Source organism: Limanda limanda, chromosome 6 (assembly GCF_963576545.1).
Source record: "Limanda limanda chromosome 6, fLimLim1.1, whole genome shotgun sequence".
NCBI classification, from domain to species: domain Eukaryota; kingdom Metazoa; phylum Chordata; class Actinopteri; order Pleuronectiformes; family Pleuronectidae; genus Limanda; species Limanda limanda.
In genome coordinates, this window is record NC_083641.1 from 30,527,897 (window position 1) to 30,547,839 (window position 19,943).

At 47.8% G+C, this 19,943-nt stretch overlaps 3 protein-coding genes across 9 annotated transcripts in view; all 3 read left to right on the forward strand.

The window, feature by feature from the left end:
- The first annotated feature begins 1,643 nt into the window (after positions 1-1,643).
- On the forward strand, positions 1,644-9,931 carry eif4h (eukaryotic translation initiation factor 4h). 4 transcript variants are annotated; one of them, XM_061073857.1, is made up of 8 exons: positions 1,644-1,730; positions 3,482-3,678; positions 3,995-4,059; positions 4,282-4,432; positions 6,731-6,832; positions 7,088-7,279; positions 7,367-7,492; positions 9,244-9,931. In XM_061073857.1, the coding sequence occupies exons 1-7, from the start codon at positions 1,666-1,668 to the stop codon at positions 7,489-7,491; spliced, it is 897 nt and encodes a 298-aa protein (XP_060929840.1). In that variant the 5' UTR covers positions 1,644-1,665; the 3' UTR covers position 7,492; positions 9,244-9,931. The 4 variants fall into 4 exon arrangements, with proteins under 4 accessions (XP_060929840.1, XP_060929841.1, XP_060929842.1 ...); XM_061073858.1 differs by having other exon boundaries at positions 4,282-4,405; XM_061073859.1 differs by lacking the exon at positions 6,731-6,832.
- A 508-nt stretch (positions 9,932-10,439) lies between these two features.
- Positions 10,440-18,940, forward strand: rffl (ring finger and FYVE-like domain containing E3 ubiquitin protein ligase). Its single transcript, XM_061073845.1, has 8 exons — positions 10,440-10,700; positions 11,966-12,147; positions 12,624-12,821; positions 13,252-13,464; positions 15,368-15,569; positions 16,249-16,272; positions 16,582-16,771; positions 17,087-18,940. The coding sequence occupies exons 2-7, from the start codon at positions 11,968-11,970 to the stop codon at positions 16,764-16,766; spliced, it is 1,002 nt and encodes a 333-aa protein (XP_060929828.1). The 5' UTR covers positions 10,440-10,700; positions 11,966-11,967; the 3' UTR covers positions 16,767-16,771; positions 17,087-18,940.
- Positions 18,941-19,759: 819 nt separating this feature from the next.
- wdr62 (WD repeat domain 62) overlaps positions 19,760-19,943 on the forward strand; it is a 12,965-nt gene continuing 12,781 nt past the window's right edge. For all 4 annotated transcript variants that reach the window (XM_061073804.1, XM_061073805.1, XM_061073807.1 and 1 more), the window contains exon 1: positions 19,760-19,943. This exon is cut by the window's right edge and continues 123 nt beyond it. The gene's annotated coding sequence lies outside the window, so the exon portion shown is untranslated.

A 19,943-nucleotide genomic window follows, 5' to 3' on the forward strand; every position in this document is an offset into this window, starting at 1 on the left:
CTTTAGGGAAAAACACAACAGGAAGCCTGCTATCTTGCATTTAGTGGCCCTTTTGGCCATATTCCACATTTTTACTTTGATGTACTTGTACCAGGGCTTTCATTGGATCAACTTCAAATTGAGATGAGTGTCATCACAACAAGATGGAGATAAACACTGACTGAGGGATAGATTTTTCGTCACACGGTGTGACCGTGGCGTGGCGTCAAAGTTTGTTTCCACGCCATCAAAACACGATGTTCTGTAACACAGACATACAAGGACCATGAATCCTTTGATGCTGAGCCGTCAACAAACAACTCCACTCCTGTAGTGACAGTGTCAGTGGTCATAGATCAAAGGAATCTTAATGTCTTGCAAAGGTGACGTCTCTCTCTCTCTCTCTCTCGCTCTTTCTCTCTCACACAATTGTGACATTTCCTCAAACCGTGTTAACATTGAGGAACGGCGAAGGTTCATCCTTCGACAAAGGAGACGATGTTGTCATAACTCCACTGCGCGTTGTCCTATCACCACCAAACATCTGTCTCATGATCAGAGTCCAAGCCTGAACAGCTCTATGTGTCACTATCTCCTCAGTCATTATTTATTTTTTTCAGGCAAAACGCATGCAGCTTCAAAATGCATGTGCTCGGGCCCCAGTGCTGCTTTGCAGCCCTATAAATTAAAAAAAATAAAAGACAATCAAAGAAAGATTAAATGAGGGTGTAGCAAAGCTCAGTCAACTGCATATGCAAGAAAATTAATGTTTAGAGAATGTGATAGTTTGGGATGTTGACATAAGTGTGTGATGCATTCGTGAATAATATTGTCTATGGTCAATTTTCCAATTGTTTTATTGGTTTTCTTAGTCAAATAAGAATTTATTTGTACATGCATCTTTGCAGAAATTAATGTAAATTTGTCAGAAGAATCACTTCTTTGTTTTTTAAATATATAATTTTTATTATCTCCACTTGATGATCCTGCTGATATGTCAGACTTGGATCACATCGTACACTACGTTCCTCTCCGTGGAAGATATAACCAAACCACAGTCTGGCTATAACTTGTCCATTAAAAGTCTCTTACATGAAAGTTATGATCAAGTCAGTGTATGCACATAACCTTTGTATGTTTCACCTTCACCATCTTACCTTCTATCTCCTCCTACTGTTTTTAATGTATAGTTTCAATGCTGTTTTACTATAAATTTTGTATTCAATAGTATTCTTTGTGAAGTGTTTTCTTTCTGTTTGAAATGCCTGTGTGGTCTTTTCTCAGCAAGTACTGAATAAAAAGTGTCACATTGTCCATAATTTATAATCTGAATCACTTTTATAAAACAACTTAGACTAAACTTTAGAAAATTAATTTGGGGGCTTTTAGATGATGTATGCTTAATATTTGACTGCAAACATCCATGAAGGTGCAACTTGAGTCAGAGCAGCTGGAGATAATGAACCAATGGATTCAATTCTACTAAATGCTTTGTATTCAAATGTGTGTGATTAAATAACATTCACTTTGGTTTAATCTCATAATCACTCATGAATGAAACCTGTCCAAAGAGGGGACCATTAGAAACGTGTGGGTGTGGGCTTCCCGGTCAGGCGGCCCGAGGACACCTAAGCCCGCTCGGTGTGTGACGTGTAGGACCTCCTCCTCCGACACACAGCAGCAGTAATGGCGGACTTCGACAGCTACGATGACCGGGACCGGGCCTACGGCAGCTTCGGCGGCGGCAGAGGGTGAGTGTCCGCTCCGCTCGGCAGCTGCGCCGTGGGACTCGAACCCTAACCCCGGCGGGACCGTGTTTCCCTCGGCTGTCCGCCCCGGGCCCCGGAGCAGCGCGCCGGGCCGCGGAGCTCGTCCCGCCCGACGCCTGCTGACGGAGGGCGGCGGGCAGCGGCTGGGAAACACCGTGGTCCCATGCTAGCCCCATGCTAACTGCTAGCATGGGGCTAGCTGCGCACAGGCAGGGAGCCTGGCGGGCTGTTCCGCGGGGGATCGCCCCGGTGCCCGGCGGTAGAACCCGGGAGTGTGTTCGGTGTGGGGATGGGTGGAGCGGGCCCGGGAGAGGCGGCACGGAGCCGCACAGGAGGCCGCGGAGTGGGAGCTGCTGGCGGGCTGCAGCAGCCCAGGAGGCCGCGGTGTGTGGAGCTGCTGGCCCGCATGGCTCCATCATGAGTCCGCCGCTGCACGCTGATCCGCGGGGGGAACACACACCTCGGTCGGTGTGTGGTTGTGTGTGAAGCCGCTGGTTGTGTTGTGCTCCTCATGGTGATGAATGGAGCTGGGGGGGGGGGACCGCATGTGTGTTGTTGGTGAATCTGCTGCAGCACGAACTTCACGTTGTTCGGATCTGCTCCTACAGGACCTCCGGGTTCTTCCCCGGATCCTGGTTCATCCAGACCCGGGACCCGCTGAGCAGTCAGAACTCCACAGACCCGGTTCCTGAGGGTTCTGTTGGTTCGTGTTTTCTGTAGAAACCGCTCTCACACGTTCTCCTCAGTGTTTAACGGAGCATGTGGATTCTCTTCCCTCAGACAGAACCCGGATCGGACCGATCCAGATCCACCTCTCTGGTTTCTGTGATACAGGTCTTTGACTTCTTGTTATCACTGTAAAGCACAGACGTGTTCACCTGAATCTCTGGGTTCAGATTTTAGCTTTTAATGGTAACAATCTTTACTGGAGAGCGTGGCCAGGACGAGGGCGGGGCTACTTCATTCATTAACACTACATCCGGTATTTCTATAGGTTGGAGGATTTTGACCTGAGTGCCAACGTTTCACGGCTGTGAAGCTTCAGGAGAGCTGAAGCGAATCCGAACAACAGCAGAACATCCGAGTGCAAGCGCCGGGTTTAGAGTGAGAGCAGCAGAGGGACTGACGGGAAATGATTAAAACCTGAAAGACCACATTCTTTCATAGAAGACATGGATGTTAGACTTTAGTCTCAAACCCGCTGAGTCAGACTCTGTGACGATTCATTTAGATTTGTTTACACTGTAGTTTTAGAGAAAACACCACAGGAGAGAAACAGATGTGTGTGTTCAGCATCACAGAAGCTGAGGTTAGCTCTTATGGACGCTGCTGTTCCCGTGGCTCTTCTGGGAGCTGGCCTGTGTTCACCCCTCCCTCTGTGTGAGTCAGGACTGGGTTGTGTGGTCGTGAGGTGAATGTGACGGAAAAGTGAGCGCGACACAATAGTCGTGATCGGAAACTAGATTTATGTTCGAGTCAATGAAGCTCGACTGGCAGACATAACAAACCACTAATACTTCACCAACACTAATAATAGTAACAACAACAACAATAATCACAGCAGTAATTGAAAATGATATGAACAACACAAAGAACATAGACGTGTATAATCGATTCTTTAGTTGATGCTGTTGATTTTTGTGATCAGCGATCTGACTGTTTCAGATTCTGGTTGTACTCCACATCTCACTGGCCCTGTGTTTCTGTCCCCCCCCCCCCCCCCCCCCCCCCAGGCCCCGTGGCGGCTCCGGCCCTGGAGGCCCCGGGGGTCCCAAGAAGCAGAAGGAGCTGCCATCAGAGCCTCCGTTCACAGCGTTCGTGGGGAACCTGCCGTTCTACGCCGTTCAAGGAGACATCGACATAATCTTCAAAGAGCTCAAGCTTCGCAGCGTCCGATTGGTCCGAGACAAAGAGACAGACAAGTTCAAAGGTCAGAGGGTTGTGTTTGATATGAGATGCTAGTTTGTTCTGAACAACATTTTATCTTGTCAGGTAATAGTTAAAGGGATCGTTCAACGAAACCACTTCTGGAGTCTAAAGGGTAAACGGTGTCAGAGCAGAATCCAATACAATTAAAGTCAATTGGAGTTTTTTTTATTCATTTACAGGAAGGAGAACTTCACGTTTTTCAGTTTCTCTCTGTTCCGCTGCACGTTGTGTTTGTGTTTGAACGTGAAGCTTCTGATGTTTGAAACAGAAGATGTTATAAAGCTCAGATCGGTGAATTCTGTTTCATGTCCCTTCAGGTTTTTGTTATGTGGAGTTTGAAGACCTGGAATCTCTAAAAGAAGCTCTGACGTACGACGGCGCTGTGAGTACCTGAACGCCACGCTTTGATTTCTCCATTGTGACAAGAGCTCCTCAGATTACTGATCGACACATGGAGCCGGACTCTGAGTCACACTAATTCATAAATATTTGAATAGTATTATGGAAAAAACTTTCAATAAATGAACATGAAATATTGGGGAGATGATTTGAAGATTTGGATTGAGCTCGGCCTTCAGTCTGACATGACCTCTGACCCCTGCAGCAACTGGGTGAGAGGTCACTGAGGGTCGACATCGCAGAGGGACGAAGGCAAGAGGGCCGAGGAGGAGGAGGAGGAGGAGGAGGAGGCGGCTCCGGCTTCGGCTTCAGGAAAGACGAAGGCAGAGGTACGGGCAACCAATCCCCACCAGGAAGTAGGTCAAAGAGCAAGTTGGTCTGGTGTTTGATTCGTCCTCTGCTTCATTCTTCATCCATCCATCATTTCAACCCCCTCCTTTTCCACACACACACCATCACACACACACACACACACACACAAACAGACACACACACACACACACACACAAACAGACACACACACACACAAACAGACACACACAGACACACACACACACCCGGGTATGACGAGTTATCATGAAGCAGAAATAAAAAGATCAAGTTGCTTTGTCTTCGTTAACATCCTCCTCTCTGATTGGTTGATGAATAACTAACAAGCTCCGCCTCCTCAGTGCCTTCCAGAAGGAGGCGTCCTCTCTTTATTTACCTCCTCCTTTCCGGCTTCCTCTCCCCTCTTGTTTCAACCTCCCTCCTTTCCTCCTCTTCTTCCCCCTCTCTCCTCCTCTCCTCTCCTCTCGGTGTTAAACTCCCACTCTCTCCTCTCCTCCTCTTCTTCCCCCTCTCTCCTCCTCTCCTCTCCTCCTCTTCTTCCCCCTCTCTCCTCCTCTCATCTCCTCCTCTCGATGTTAAACTCCCCCTCTCTCCTCTCCTCCTCTTCTTCCCCCTCTCTCCTCCTCTCCTCTCGATGTTAAACTCCCCCTCTATCCTTTCCTCCTCTCGGTGTTAAACTCCCCCTCTCTCCTCTCCTCTCTCCTCTCGATGTTAAACTCCCCCTCTCTCCTCTCCTCCTCTCCTCCTCTTCTTCCCCCTCTCTCCTCCTCTCCTCCTCTCTTCCTCTCCTCTCGATGTTAAACTCCCCCTCTATCCTTTCCTCCTCTCGGTGTTAAACTCCCCCTCTCTCCTCTCCTCTCTCCTCTCGATGTTAAACTCCCCCTCTATCCTTCCTCCTCTCGATGTTAAACTCCTCCTCTCTCCTCTCCTCCTCTCGATGTTAAACTCCCCCTCTATCCTTTCCTCCTCTCGGTGTTAAACTCCCCCTCTCTCCTCTCTCCTCTCCTCTCGATGTTAAACTCCCCCTCTCTCCTCTCGATGTTAAACTCCCGCTCTCTCCTCTCTCCTCTCCTCCTCTCATCTCCTCCTCTCGATGTTAAACTCCCCCTCTCTCCTCTCCTCCTCTCTCCTCTCCTCCTCTTCTTCCCCCTCTCTCCTCCTCTCCTCCTCTCCTCTCGATGTTAAACTCCCCCTCTCTCCTCTCCTCCTCTCTCCTCTCCTCCTCTTCTCTCCCCCTCTCTCCTCTCTCCTCCTCTCCTCTCGATGTTAAACTCCCCCTCTCTCCGTCCTCCTCTCCTCCTCTCTCCTCTCCTCTTCTTCCCCCTCTCTCCTCCTCTCCTCCTCTCCTCTCGATGTTAAACTCCCCCTCTCTCCTCTCCTCCTCTCTCCTCTCCTCTCTCGTCTCCTCCTCTTCTTCCCCCTCTCTCCTCCTCTCCTCCTCTCCTCTCGATGTTAAACTCCTCCTCTCTCCTCTCCTCCTCTCCTCCTCTCTCCTCTCCTCCTCTTCTTCCCCCTCTCTCCTCCTCTCCTCCTCTCCTCTCGATGTTAAACTCCCCCTCTCTCCTCTCCTCCTCTCTCCTCTCCTCCTCTTCTCTCCCCCTCTCTCCTCTCTCCTCCTCTCCTCTCGATGTTAAACTCCCCCTCTCTCCGTCCTCCTCTCCTCCTCTCTCCTCTCCTCTTCTTCCCCCTCTCTCCTCCTCTCCTCCTCTCCTCTCGATGTTAAACTCCCCCTCTCTCCTCTCCTCCTCTCTCCTCTCCTCTCTCGTCTCCTCCTCTTCTTCCCCCTCTCTCCTCCTCTCCTCCTCTCCTCTCGATGTTAAACTCCTCCTCTCTCCTCTCCTCCTCTCCTCCTCTCTCCTCTCCTCCTCTCCTCCTCTCCTCTCCTCCTCTCCTCTCGATGTTAAACTCCCCCTCTCTCCTCTCCTCCTCTCTCCTCTCCTCTCTCGTCTCCTCCTCTTCTTCCCCCTCTCTCCTCCTCTCCTCCTCTCCTCTCGATGTTAAACTCCTCCTCTCTCCTCTCCTCCTCTCCTCCTCTCTCCTCTCCTCCTCTCCTCTCCTCCTCTCCTCTCGATGTTAAACTCCCCCTCTCTCCTCTCCTCCTCTCTCCTCTCCTCTCTCGTCTCCTCCTCTTCTTCCCCCTCTCTCCTCCTCTCCTCCTCTCCTCTCGATGTTAAACTCCCCCTCTCTCCTCTCCTCTCCTCCTCTCCTCTCGATGTTAAACTCCCCCTCTCTCCTCTCCTCCTCTCCTCCTCTCTCGTCTCCTCCTCTTCTTCCCCCTCTCTCCTCCTCTCCTCTCGATGTTAAACTCCCCCTCTCCTCTGCAGATCGAGGTTTTCGATCTGGTCCCAGAGGAGGTGAGGGAGGAGGACAGGACTCTCGAGAGGATTTCAGTGACCAATCAGGAGGACGAGCAGGCAGAGATTCAGGTTGGACAACAGCCGGCCAATCAGAACACTGCTGGGCTGTAGCCAATGAAATGGCAGGATAATGTCTCGGAAGAAAAATGTTAATAAATGAAAGTAGAATCAACTGAACCTCAAACACCTGATATTCTAATGCACTGCCCCCCCCCCTATTCCTTTCACCTCAGCCATCTCATGCTCATGTGTCACGCCACAGGACCCAGAGGCTGCAGGTCACCTGACTCACCCGTCTGTCTGCACACCCGTCTGTCTCCACAGGTTTTAGAGGTGATGATTCCTTCGGGGGCCGGGGAGGAGGGGGCAGCGGTCGCCCCGGTGAGAGAAGGGGAGGTGGTGGAGGACCAGGAGCCGGGGCGGGACCGGGAGCAGCAGGAGCGGGAGGAGCCGGAGGTCGCTTCAGAGACCCTCCTCCTCGTGGAGAGATGCCAGACTTCAGAGAACCGTCTGAAGGTTCGCCTCAACGTTCATTCAGTCGTTTGGTCGAGCTTCATTGAAATGAGTGTAACTGACTGGTGGTGTTTGTTGTCGTCTGCACAGAGGAGCGTGCAGCGCGGCCTCGGCTGCAGCTGAAGCCGCGGACTGTCGGCGCGCCACTCAACCAGGTCGCCAACCCCAACTCGGCCATCTTCGGTGGAGCCAAGCCACGAGAGGAGGGGGTTTAGAGTGAGTGAAGAGAGAGAGAGAGAGAGAGAGGATGAATGAACGGGATGAGATTAAACGCCACAGTTAGCATTCCTCCCTCACAGACGCACAGTGAGCGATCGGACGCCGTCCTCCCTCCTCCTTCTTCTTCTTCTTCTTCTTCCTGTTTGAGTTTAGTTTATTTATTCTAAGTCAGAATAAAGACGAATCACTGCTGAGTAATAAACCTGTAAACACACAACAAGCAGCTTGTGAATGCATGTCTCATCTTTGGGTTTCTCTGCAACGCCCCCCTCATCACCGCTTTTTGTGATGTCATACCTGCTTCATCCAGTAGCCCCTCCCATCCCCCTTCCTCAAAACTCGTCACATTTTTCTCTCCCACAGAACGAAACCCAGAGGTCAAGTTTGAAGCGTTATGTAGTAGCCCCGCCCCCCCTGTTGGCAGTCATTCTCTCTTCTCCACTGTTGCTTGTTGCCGTGGTGACACATCAGTCAGGTGTTCCAGCTTTGATCCAAACGGTCTTCATACTTTTCTCTGTCGTGTCATCGCCTGTGGTCCCTGGGTGGGCGGGGTTTCCCCCGTGTCTCAGCCCCGCCCCCACTGGTATCAGCTTGTCTTCTTTAAAACGGACACCTGATGCTTCAGCGTGATCTGTTCTGTTCCCATGATGCACTGCTGGTAGGTGACGCCTTTGTTGTTGATCAGTCCAGCATGAGACCTAGTGCTGCATTTAGTGTCTGTGGGATTTCCTTCCATCAGGAAACCTATTAACTGTTGCTGTGCCACTGCATTCAGTTGCTGAGGAAAAAAGGGAAAACCAGTTTATTCACCAAAATTTCAAAACCAGTGACCACCAAGTTTGACTGGAAACCAAAGTCTGTTCAAATTGTGGAGTCTGACACGGTGTATTGTCCCACACACCCTGAAGGCAGCACGCTTCTTACAGTGAAGGTGTAGCCTTCAGTCATGGCTTCTCTGATTGGTTGTCCAAGACCATTTTTGATGGATGAGTTTCCATTGATCCACATTGAAAACTTCACTTGAAGAAGAAGTGAACAATCAGAAGACGAGACTCTTTGTTCTCTCATCTCCGCCTTGTCCTGTTGATGGGCGAGTGGCCACCAACCACAAGGTGCGTTACCGCCAAAAGCTGGTTTGTCGCCACCATCTTCTCAAATGATGCCAAAGCACGTTTTTCCACTGTTCAAAAACTGAAATATTATTTGATAGAGAAATTGAGATAAAGAGAGGATGTACATATTTCAAAAGAAAATATCTTTTTAAAAGATTTAGGCTCTTTTCATTCTTCTGTTCTTTTATCCCTCATTGTTTTTTCTTCTCATTGTTTGATGTCATGTTAATTGTCTCCTTGGTTCCCGTCTGGCTCCGCCTCTCACAGGGCGCCACCCGGTCGGTCTGTCTGTGGAGTCCGAATGTTCTCCCGTTGTGTGCGTTTTCTCCAGCTTCCTCCCACAGTCCGAACCAACAGATTTGTGTTAGTTTAATTGGAGACTCTAAATGGACTACGTTATTGAATGGGAGTGTAAATGTCTGTTCTCAATTTGTGATTGACCAAAAATTTCATAGAAATGTATTTGCAGAAGGGAAGAATGAATGAACAGAAAAGGGGGAACTACTAGAAAAGAGATGGTATGAAAAAATGTTTTCTTCCCTAATTTTATTTTTTCCCTTTGCTTTTTGCTCCCCATCTCTTCACCTCTTTCTGTTTCCAATCGCTCCACTGTCCTTCATCTGTCTTTGTTTACAGCAATGAGTCATTTAAACCACCTCCTGACATTCTCCTGGCCGGACGGTGGTGCTCACGTGACGTGTTTCAACAGAAAAGAAGAAATGTCCACTTTTTTTTTTCTGGGCCCTCTCTCGTTACTTCAGTGTGGATCTGTGGAATTCAACCCCCATTGAGAAAATTTTACAAAACTGGTGAAAAGTTTTGAATCAGCTACAAAGTCAAAGTGAATAATTATCGTATAAAGTTGTAGTTTTGGTTTGTGGTCACCTGTAGTTCCATCTTTAACCTGTTGGCCGATCTGAACTCACTGGTCCTTAACCTGGTCCAGGTCTATTGTCTCAGTGTGGACCAGGATCAGGTCTGGGTCTGTAGTGGATCACATGAACAGGATTTAAATCCTCAGTATTTTCAGTCTGCGTCGCTTTGAGAACATTTTAGTCGCTGATAAACTTTGCTTTTGCTTTGTTTCCCAGGACATTAAATGGAAGAACTTTTTCTTATTGTACCATAGAAAACACACAAAGAAAAAAAACAAAAAGTAACAGCTGTTTTAACTTTTTCTTTCCAAACAATGTTTATGGCAATAAAACTGTATCATCATCGTACATCCACTAGAATGTGTTTAATTTCAGGGTGGGGAGGGGCCAAATCCTCGGTTTTTATCTTTTCTTCCAAATTCAAGAAGAATAAAGAATACAGCTCTTTCTGTTCTGCCTCCTGTTTGTCTCTGTGTGGAGGAGCTAGATTATTTATTTACGCTTCCCTCAGTCTTCACGTCACAGGATAACCTCTAAAAGGACTTTAATCTGATTTACAGCTGTGTCGTACTGCAGGTAGGCCGACACTTTACCAATGAACAGTAGAAATTAAACATCCAATAACCTTAAAATGTGTTAATAGTGTTTCCTGAATTACTTCAAGTCAATCTTGTCATTTCTATCCCAGTATACGAGCAAAGTATGATGTTTGTCCTCGGTTCAGCTTTGATCTGCTCAGACCAGGAACTTGACATTAAATGATGAGTCATGAATAAGTTGATAAATAACTTTTGATTGGATCTGGAGACTAAACATGGAATCTGTGTAACCCTGACTCGCTCCTGGGGTCAAGTTCAGTCAGGAAACTGAATTTCAATAAAATGTGTTGTGACGTCACTGGTTCAGGTGAGATGGATGACGTCAGGAGTGGTCCCCAACCAGCACAGTGAGACAAGAATGTGTGTGCGTGTAGTGGGACTCTTCCTGGTTCACCGCTGTTGTGAGTCTGTAGTTTGTCCGTTGTGAGTCTGTTGTGTGTCCGTTGTGAGTCTGTTGTGAGTCTGTGGCTTCTCTCGGATCAACCGGACCCATGATGCCGTTGACCCCCCCACTGGACGTGTAGCTGCTGGTAGTGAGTTCCCCGGCTCGGAGCGGAGCTAGCCGGCTGCTAGCTGCTAGCTGCAGGAGCTAGCTGCTAGCTGCTAGCTGCAGGAGGAGGTGAGACCCGGCTCGGTGCGGGTTAGTTGACTCGGTAACTGAGTTAGTTTAACCCGCTGTGACTGTCACTGCGGGGGTTTCCTCTGTGGGTTTGTGTTTGTGAGTTTAGTGAAACTTCTGTAAGTAGCTTCCTGTTAGCATGTAGCCTGCTAGCATCGCAGTGCTACCGGACTCCGTCAACATGTCGCCGGACTGGAGGCGTCGCAGCCCGCAGGGGAACCGACACTCCACCGGGAACCACCCGCCTGCTGGTTCACGCCACCTACCGGGCAGTGGAGCCGTTCGGCCGGAAGCGGATTCACAACCGAACCGGTTTCAATCTCATGTAAACTTAGTAAAAGTTAGGAGTTGAGTTGGGGCCACAGTGAAGTTAGTTTCGTGTTGGATGTTTATTTAGGGGCCATCAAAAACACTTCCTGTTTGAATAAAAACAGCTGTATGAATGTCATGTGACCCGCTGTGGGCGTGTCCTCTGTTACTGACAGGGAGTGATTGACAGGTAGTGATTGACAGATCCTGAATTAAACCAATGAGATCCTGAGTGAAACATCCAACATCAAACTGACTTCAAACTGTTTGAATGTTCCTGAAACCTGAAGGAACCAAGTGACAGAAACCAGAGTGAAGCCGGATCTGTGGTTTGAGTTCAGATCCGGTGAGAGAGGAAACATCTAACTGCACCCCCCGGCCTGTGGGTTCTCCTCCACTCAGCAGCCACAGTCATCTCACTGGGACCTTTGACCTCTGACATCTAATCAGTTAATCGTTATTCTAATGAACGTTTGAAATTCAACCTTATTCAAACCTAAAAACTAAATGTGTTCAGCCACAGATAATATAAAAGTATATTTGATCCTGTACTTAACATTATACAGCTTTAATGAAAAATGTGTATTAAAACATAATACAAAGTTTTATTACCACAATAATGTCATATACAAGTAAATTTTATGAATTTGAGAAAACTATAAAACGTTTTGTCTGATTTAATAATATTAAACATATATATTTATATATAAATCAGATTGAAACCTGAATCCAGCAGGAGGCGCTGGCGTGTCATCTGACGTAGTTTAAATCCATGACCTCACTTTACACCTGGTTATGTCTGATGTCAGTTTCCTGTTAAAGTGTGATTATAGAAAAGAAGATTACAGATTTCCTGGTGTGGTTCAGTTGTGTGTGTTCAGAAGAACAGAGAACACATGATTGTTAGTGAGCGTGTGTTGGCTGCTCCTCACGTGCGTCTGTCTGTGATTGGTCAGGTATGTGGGCGTCGTGCTGTAATTGGCTGTGTATGGACTCAGCTGATGTAGAACAGTCGGGTGAAGAAGAACGTCGTCATCGCTCCTACACCAACTCGGCCTTCACCTCTCAGCCGTCCCCCCCCCCACCCGAACACATCTGTAAGGCCTGCGGGGGGGCCTTTGACACAGCTACCAAAAAGGTAACTCCGCCCACCTGATCTCCATCGGGACACATGTGCTGGGGGTCAGGGGTCAGCGTGCAGACTGTTTGCGAGGTGCCAGGGATCTGAAAGATAACTGCAGTACTGAGAGTGACCACCAGGACAGACAAACAGCACAAAGCCTCATTTCACCTCTCTCTTTCTGTCTCTCTCTCTCTCTCTGTCTCTCTTTCTGTTTCTCTCTCTCTCTCTGTCTCTCTTTCTGTTTCTCTCTCTCTCTCTCTCTCTCTGTCTCTCTTTCTGTTTCTCTGTCTCTCTCTCTCTGTCTCTCTCTCTCTCTCTGTCTCTCTTTCTGTTTCTCTCTCTCCCTCTCTCTCTCTTTCTGTTTCTCTCTCTCTCTCTCTGTCTCTCTTTCTGTCTCTCTCTCTCTTTCTGTTTTTCTCTCTCTCTCTGTCTCTTTCTGTTTCTCTCTGTCTCTGTCTCTCTCTGTCTCTCTCTCTCTCTCTCTCTCTCAGCATGTGTGTGTGGACTGTAAGAAGAACTTCTGCAGCCGTTGCTCCGCCCACCTTGAGCCCCGGCCCCGCCTCTGTCTCACCTGTCAGCGTTTCTATGGCAACCTGTTGGAGCGGGCGGAGCTTATGAAGCTCAAGGTGAAGGAGCTCAGAGACTATCTGCACCTGCATGAGGTGTCAACACACCTGTGCAGAGAGAAGGTGAGGACACACACACACAGACATGTACACACATACAGACACACACACACAGTCACTCACACACTCACACACACACACACACAGACACATACAGACACACACACACAGTCACACACACACAGACATGTACACACATACAGTCACTCGCACACACTCACACACACACACACACACACAGACACACATACAGACACACTCACACATAAAGACACACACACACACAGACACACACACACACAGACACACACAGTCACACATACAGACACACTCACACATACAGACACACACACACACAGACACACACAGACACACATACAGACACACTCACACATACAGACACACTCACACATACAGACACACACACACAGTCACACACACACACACACACACACACATACACACACAGTCACACCTGTTTCCTGTCCGGCAGGAGGAGCTGGTGGAACTGGTCCTGAGTCAGCATTCATCACCTTCCAGCGAACAGGCCCCCGAGACCCTGACCCCGGCCCCCCCCCCTGTGACGCCCGACCCACCTGCACCTGTACCGCCCCCCCACCCCACCTCTGATCCTCCACGGCCTGAATCCCCGGCCCCGCCCACAGAGACCACTGCCTCTGAGCCGGACATTCAGGAAGAAGGCCAGGTAAGACCAGAGCCAGGTAGAACCAGAGCCAGAGCCAGGTAGAACCAGAGCCAGGTAGAACCAGAGCCAGGTAGAACCAGAGCCAGATCCAGGTAGAACCAGAGCCAGAGTCAGGTAGAACCAGAGCCAGGTAGAACCAGAGTAAGGTAGAACCAGAGCCAGGTAGAACCAGAGCCAGGTAGAACCAGACCCAGAGCCAGGTAGAACCAGAGTAAGGTAGAACCAGAGCCAGGTAGAACCAGAGCCAGGTAGAACCAGAGCCAGAGTCAGGTAGAACCAGAGCCTGAGCAAGGTAGAGCCAGATCCAGGTACAACCAGAGCCAGGTAGAACCAGAGCCAGAGCCAGGTAGAACCAGAGCCAGGTAGAACCAGACCCAGAGCCAGGTAGAACCAGAGTCAGGTAGAACCAGAACCAGAGCCAGGTAGAACCAGAGCCAGAGTAGAACCAGAGCCAGAGTCAGGTAGAACCAGAGCCTGAGCAAGGTAGAGCCAGATCCAGGTACAACCAGAGCCAGGTAGAACCAGAGCCAGAGTCAGGTACAACCAGAGCCAGGTAGAACCAGAACCAGAGCCAGAGTCAGGTAGAACCAGAGCCAGATCCAGGTAGAACCAGAGCCAGATCCAGGTAGACCCAGAGCCAGGTAGAACCAGAGTCAGGTAGAACCAGAGCCAGAGCGAGGTAGATCAAGACCAGAGCCAGGTAGAACCAGAGCAAGGTAGACCCAGATCGAGGTAGACCCAGATCCAGGTAGAACCAGAGCCAGGTAGAACCAGAGCCAGGTAGAACCAGAGCCAGGTAGAACCAGAGCCAGAGTCAGGTAGAACCAGAGCCTGAGCAAGGTAGAGCCAGATCCAGGTACAACCAGAGCCAGGTAGAACCAGAGCCAGAGCCAGGTAGAACCAGAGCCAGGTAGAACCAGACCCAGAGCCAGGTAGAACCAGAGTCAGGTAGAACCAGAACCAGAGCCAGGTAGAACCAGAGCCAGAGTAGAACCAGAGCCAGAGTCAGGTAGAACCAGAGCCTGAGCAAGGTAGAGCCAGATCCAGGTACAACCAGAGCCAGGTAGAACCAGAGCCAGAGTCAGGTACAACCAGAGCCAGGTAGAACCAGAACCAGAGCCAGGTAGAACCAGAGCCAGAGCCAGAGTCAGGTAGAACCAGAGCCAGATCCAGGTAGAACCAGAGCCAGATCCAGGTAGACCCAGAGCCAGGTAGAACCAGAGTCAGGTAGAACCAGAGCCAGAGCGAGGTAGATCAAGACCAGAGCCAGGTAGAACCAGAGCAAGGTAGACCCAGATCGAGGTAGACCCAGATCCAGGTAGACCCAGATCCAGGTAGACCCAGAGCCAGGTAGAACCAGAGCCTCAGCCAGGTAGAACCAGAGCCAGGTAGACCCAGATCTAGGTAGACCCAGAGCCAGGTAGAACCAGATCCAGGTAGACCCAGAGCCAGGTAGAACCAGAGCCACAGCCAGGTAGAACCAGAGCCAGGTAGACCCAGATCTAGGTAGACCCAGATCCAGGTAGACCCAGAGCCAGGTAGAACCAGAGCCACAGCCAGGTAGAACCAGAGCCAGGTAGACCCAGATCTAGGTAGACCCAGAGCCAGGTAGAACCAGAGCAAGGTAGACCCAGATCCAGGTAGACCCAGATCCAGGTAGACCCAGAGCCAGGTAGAGCCACAGCCAGGTAGAACCAGAGCCAGGTAGACCCAGATCTAGGTAGACCCAGAGCCAGGTAGAACCAGAGCCACAGCCAGGTAGAACCAGAGCCAGGTAGACCCAGATCCAGGTAGACCCAGATCCAGGTAGACCCAGAGCCAGGTAGACCCAGAGCCAGGTAGAACCAGGACAGGAGTGAATCTTTGTGTCTGGATGGTGACTCTGTCTTCTTGTCCGGTGCAGACCGGGGAACCTGAGGAACCTTCAGTCTCAGGCCGCAGGGCTTCTCTGTCCGACCTGAGCTGCGAGGACGACATTGAGGTTCTCAGCGTGCGGCAGCTGAAAGAAATTCTCGCCAGGAACTTTGTGGACTACAAAGGCTGCTGTGAGAAATGGGAGCTGATGGAGCGAGTGCGTCGCCTGTACCAGGACCAGCAGAACCTCGGTGAGGCGGACTCTCTGGATCCCTCAGAGCTGCAGACACTGAACATCAACACTTTATGTGCATGAGGTCTTTCTTGCGTCTTTCTGTTTGAATGCGGAACATGAATGAAGCTTCTTTCGGTTGCCATGGCAACATAATGATAGTATCACTAGAAGCACCAGCTTCAGGTGCAGTACTCCACAGTACTCCACAGTACTACAGTACTTCACAGTTCTACACAGTTCTACAGTACTCCACAGTACTCCACAGTTCTACAGTACTGTGGAGTACTGTAGTAGTACTGTAGAACTGTAGAACTGTGGAGTACTGTAGTACTCCACAGTACTACAGTACTACAGTACTCCACAGTACTACAGTACTTCACAGTTCTACAGTACTCCACAGTTCTACAGTACTCCACAGTACTCCACAGTACTTCACAGTTCTACAGTACTCCACAGTACTCCACAGTTCTACAGTACTCCACAGTACTCCACAGTTCTACAGTACTCCACAGTACTCCACAGTTCTACAGTACTGTGGAGTACTCTAGCTCTGAACCAAACCAGGTGTGAAAGAGTCATCAGTGATTCATTTCATTCGACCCATTTTCTGTGTCAGATCCAGAATGAAGGAAACTCTGAGACACTTTCTGATGATTAAACATTAAAGTACAAACTGTTTGTTTTCTGTCTTTCAGTCGCCAGTGCAGTGAGCGCCTCAGGTCAGTTTCCTCTAAACAAGCGTGTGACCGACAGACAAGGTCATCGTTAACACTCAACACAATGAGCTTCTCATTAGTTCACTTTAAATTTCTATTTAAAAATTAATTATAACTTGTAACAAAATTGTATCCAGAGTTTTAATCAACGTCACCATGTGATTATCTGATCATTTACAAACCAGGGATTAATCAATGAATCTCCCTGTGTTTTCTACATCTGTTTTATATTTAATGAATTATTTTACTGATCATGTGATGAAGATATAGTCCCTCACAGTGCTGCATACTCGTCCCTGTGGCTCCCTCTAGAGTCCGGCGGCGGCTCTGCAAGTCCGGAGGAGAACCTCTGTAAGATCTGTATGGACTGTCCCATCGACTGCGTGCTGCTGGAGTGTGGTCACATGATCACCTGCACCAAGTGCGGCAAGAGGATGAGCGAGTGTCCGATCTGCCGCCAATATGTCGTCCGAGCCGTCCACGTCTTCAGGTCGTGAACCAGGTAAACACTGTGTGTGTGCCACAGCATCCTCAGCATCCTCATCTACAAGTCCAGCAACAGCTTCTTCAGCCTCTCTGTCAGTGCAACACAACAACACAACAACAGCACAAAACACAACATCAACAAAACACAAGTTCTTTTGTAAATATTAATAGAATTCAATAGAAAGAACAGAGGAATTAATTCACTTTACTGTCCCTGCTTTTATTTATACATGATTTTAAATGGTACTTTTATGTGTGTGTGTGTGCGTGTGTGTGTGCGTGTGTGTGTACATATATATAAATATTGCGATCTGTGTTTCTATCTCCTCAGGACCAAGTGTTGTTGATCAACAATCAAGTCTTCTTAAAGGGACCGCTACATAACCAGCGTGCTTTCATTTTGCTAACTCTATTTTTCTAGTGTACAAATGATAAAGATTGCAATAAGTGACCTCATCTGACCTTTTCCCCTCTTAACAGTGACTCTGAGCATTACACAGGCCACAAACACACACAAACACACACACTGTGTTCGCATTACAACCTTTCATTTTTACAGTGTCCGGTGAATGCACACGGTAAAAAGTAACTTGGGGAAGTGAAACAGCCGATATAAAAGCACATTGGAGCCATCTTTGAGAACATCACTGATTCCACAGCTCTTACTTCCTGTTTTAATCAGGAAGTGATGTCGTGGTCCAGAGACCCGACACCGATATTCCTTCACTTCAGCCTCATCTGAATTTAGTGAGTTATATTTTATATCTCACTAGCGGATTAAAATCCAAAGAACACATTCATTAAGCTGCCTTCAGGTCAGGATATCAGCAGGGTAATGATGTCACAGGAAAACTTAAAAAATGTTTTAGTTGCGAAACCATTAAAACAAAACAATTTCACTAACATTAACAAGTTTCTCTGAATCTGTATCAGATTTGACAGAACCAACGGAGGCTCCATGACGCTTCCCTGAGGGTCTGCGGATGTTAGAGGTTTATGGTTGTATTTTTGCAGCCGGTCTGTTTCTGTTTTCACTTGTGACCATGAGAACAAAGTTCTGTTCTGTTAGTTCCACACTTTGCTCAGACTGTTAAGATTTGGGGAAAAAATGGCCTTAAGATGTAAAATGATGTCTCCAGTGGTGGTACTGAATGAACTTCAAACCGTGGGCCTGGGGTCTCATGTTCCACTGAGGCCTTGTCCTTCTGGTTTTTATATGTTTTTATGGGATATAATGGTTTTAGGGACCTTGGGAATCTTTGACACGTCCTCTAAATACTGACTCATGTTCAGTCAAAGTAGTCACATCTGTGATTATTTAACACATGATTTAATAAATTATTCGAACTGTAGTTGTGTTTCTATACGACAGTGATTTCTGTGGACGTTTCTTTATTCTGACAAACTGGAACAAAGCTGTGAGACAGTGACTCAGCGTTGATGTGGTTGTGTTGGGTTTAATAGCACTTTGTTAAGTTACAGAAAATAATACTGAAGAGCTTTGGGCTTTTCCTCTGAATCTGTATCATCTTCAACAAATAGTCAGAGGGTCCAGAACGAATCCCTGAGGGACTCCACGTGTCAGTAAAAACAGGGAATTATTCATCTTTACCAGTAGAACACAGAAGTTTGGCAGTGAAGCTCTTTGTCTTTGTGTCTTTTGCACTAATCTGCTTTTATCAATTAGCTCGGGTTGAAGAACGATAAAGTGGAGACGTGATGTCCCCTTTTTTCTCAGTGTTTTACTTCCGATCATTAACTTTGAGTTTTGCTGTGAAGGTTTTTTTTTTGGTTTGTGAATCGCTGGCTGGTTTTTCAGAGCCCGTCTCACTGTGGGATCACATGTTTCATCTGTCAATCCGCCTGTAAGTCGTACAGCAAGGTTCTGATCACTGAATCAACGTGAGATACAAAGTAACACAATTTCTTGATGCACTGGTCAATTTTGAAATATGGGCTGTTGTGTTTCTATAACCTTTAAATACACATTTAACTTTTTTATTGACTTCACTGTGTCCTTTTTTGTCTTTGGATCTGAATCGGTTCAGTCACATCCTCTGAGTTGGAAATCTCTTCTTCACTATCTTTTACGTGTTGTTTACATGATTTTTGAAATGATTTTCTACTAGTTAACAGAGTGATCAGTTTCCTGAATGAACTTTGTAATAAAACAAAATTTCCTTCAGTTGTGTTTCTGCTCTGTTTTTATTTTGATCAAATCTTGGATAGTGTTTTCCACTGAAATTAAACGTGAGCAGTTAAGACAGAAAACATCTTATCCATTAAGTCACAAACCACGACTTAAACTTCAAAAATTATCTTCTGAAGCTATTAAAGATAAATATGCATAAAAAATTATACTTTGCTGTGAGTAGTAACCGAGAAGTTGTAGAAAAGAGCAGAAAATGGAAATAACAAAGTTCGTAAGTATTTTAGAAATAATAATAAATAAATATCAATCCTAAAACATACATTGTAAAGATGCTAGAACAGGAGGGATGTGGTCATGTGTCTGTCAAGCCTGGCAGCTGTGTTCTATGCAGTCGATCAATAGAGTTTTGGCTTAGGGAAGTAAAAGGCTGTTACTATTAATCCTTATAATCCTTTCAATTTCAATAGGGCCTCACCTGACCTTTCACCTGACCTTTGATGTCCGTGCTCGGGCCCTAATTAATAATAAATAATTAACAGCCATTTGACATGAAATAGTAGGAAATACTCAAGTACTTAAATAGTTAAAAATGACTTTAAAAAGCTTTTAGATATTCTTTGACATCTTTTATTTTGAAAGTGTCTTTACACATTAAGCTTATAACGTCATAAACTAAATAATGCATCAGTTTGGGTTGTCACAATAATGATGTTGATTGGCTGATTGGAAGGCAGTAGGCGGGACTTGTGCTTCGTAGTGTGTCCATTGGTTGTTTTGTGGTGATGGGCGGATCCTCGGCTGCCTATTAGTAGGTATGTGGGGGCAGTGGGCGGGGCTTAGTTTGAACCGGAGTCCCGCCGCAGGAACAAGTGTCAGGTTTCATCAGTTAGCATCAAGCTAAGCTAACGCTCCATCGTCATCCGCTGCGGAGAGTTCGTTCCAACGGACCCGAGCCCGCTTCAGTCCGGCGGCCTCGTGTGGACCCGCAGCCCGGTGACCGGCCCCTGTGCCCCGGGGCAGCATCCTCCGAGCCGGG

Coding starts and splice junctions, on each gene's coding strand:
- rffl (XM_061073845.1), top strand. CDS start 11,968: ATGTGGGCGTCGTGCTGTAATTGGCTGTGTATGGACTCAGCTGATGTA. Junction 13,465..15,367: donor ACATTCAGGAAGAAGGCCAG/GTAAGACCAGAG, acceptor TGTCCGGTGCAG/ACCGGGGAACCTGAGGAACC. Junction 15,570..16,248: donor CCAGGACCAGCAGAACCTCG/GTGAGGCGGACT, acceptor TCTGTCTTTCAG/TCGCCAGTGCAGTGAGCGCC.
- eif4h (XM_061073857.1), top strand. CDS start 1,666: ATGGCGGACTTCGACAGCTACGATGACCGGGACCGGGCCTACGGCAGC. Junction 4,433..6,730: donor CAACCAATCCCCACCAGGAA/GTAGGTCAAAGA, acceptor TCTCCTCTGCAG/ATCGAGGTTTTCGATCTGGT. Junction 6,833..7,087: donor ACGAGCAGGCAGAGATTCAG/GTTGGACAACAG, acceptor CTGTCTCCACAG/GTTTTAGAGGTGATGATTCC.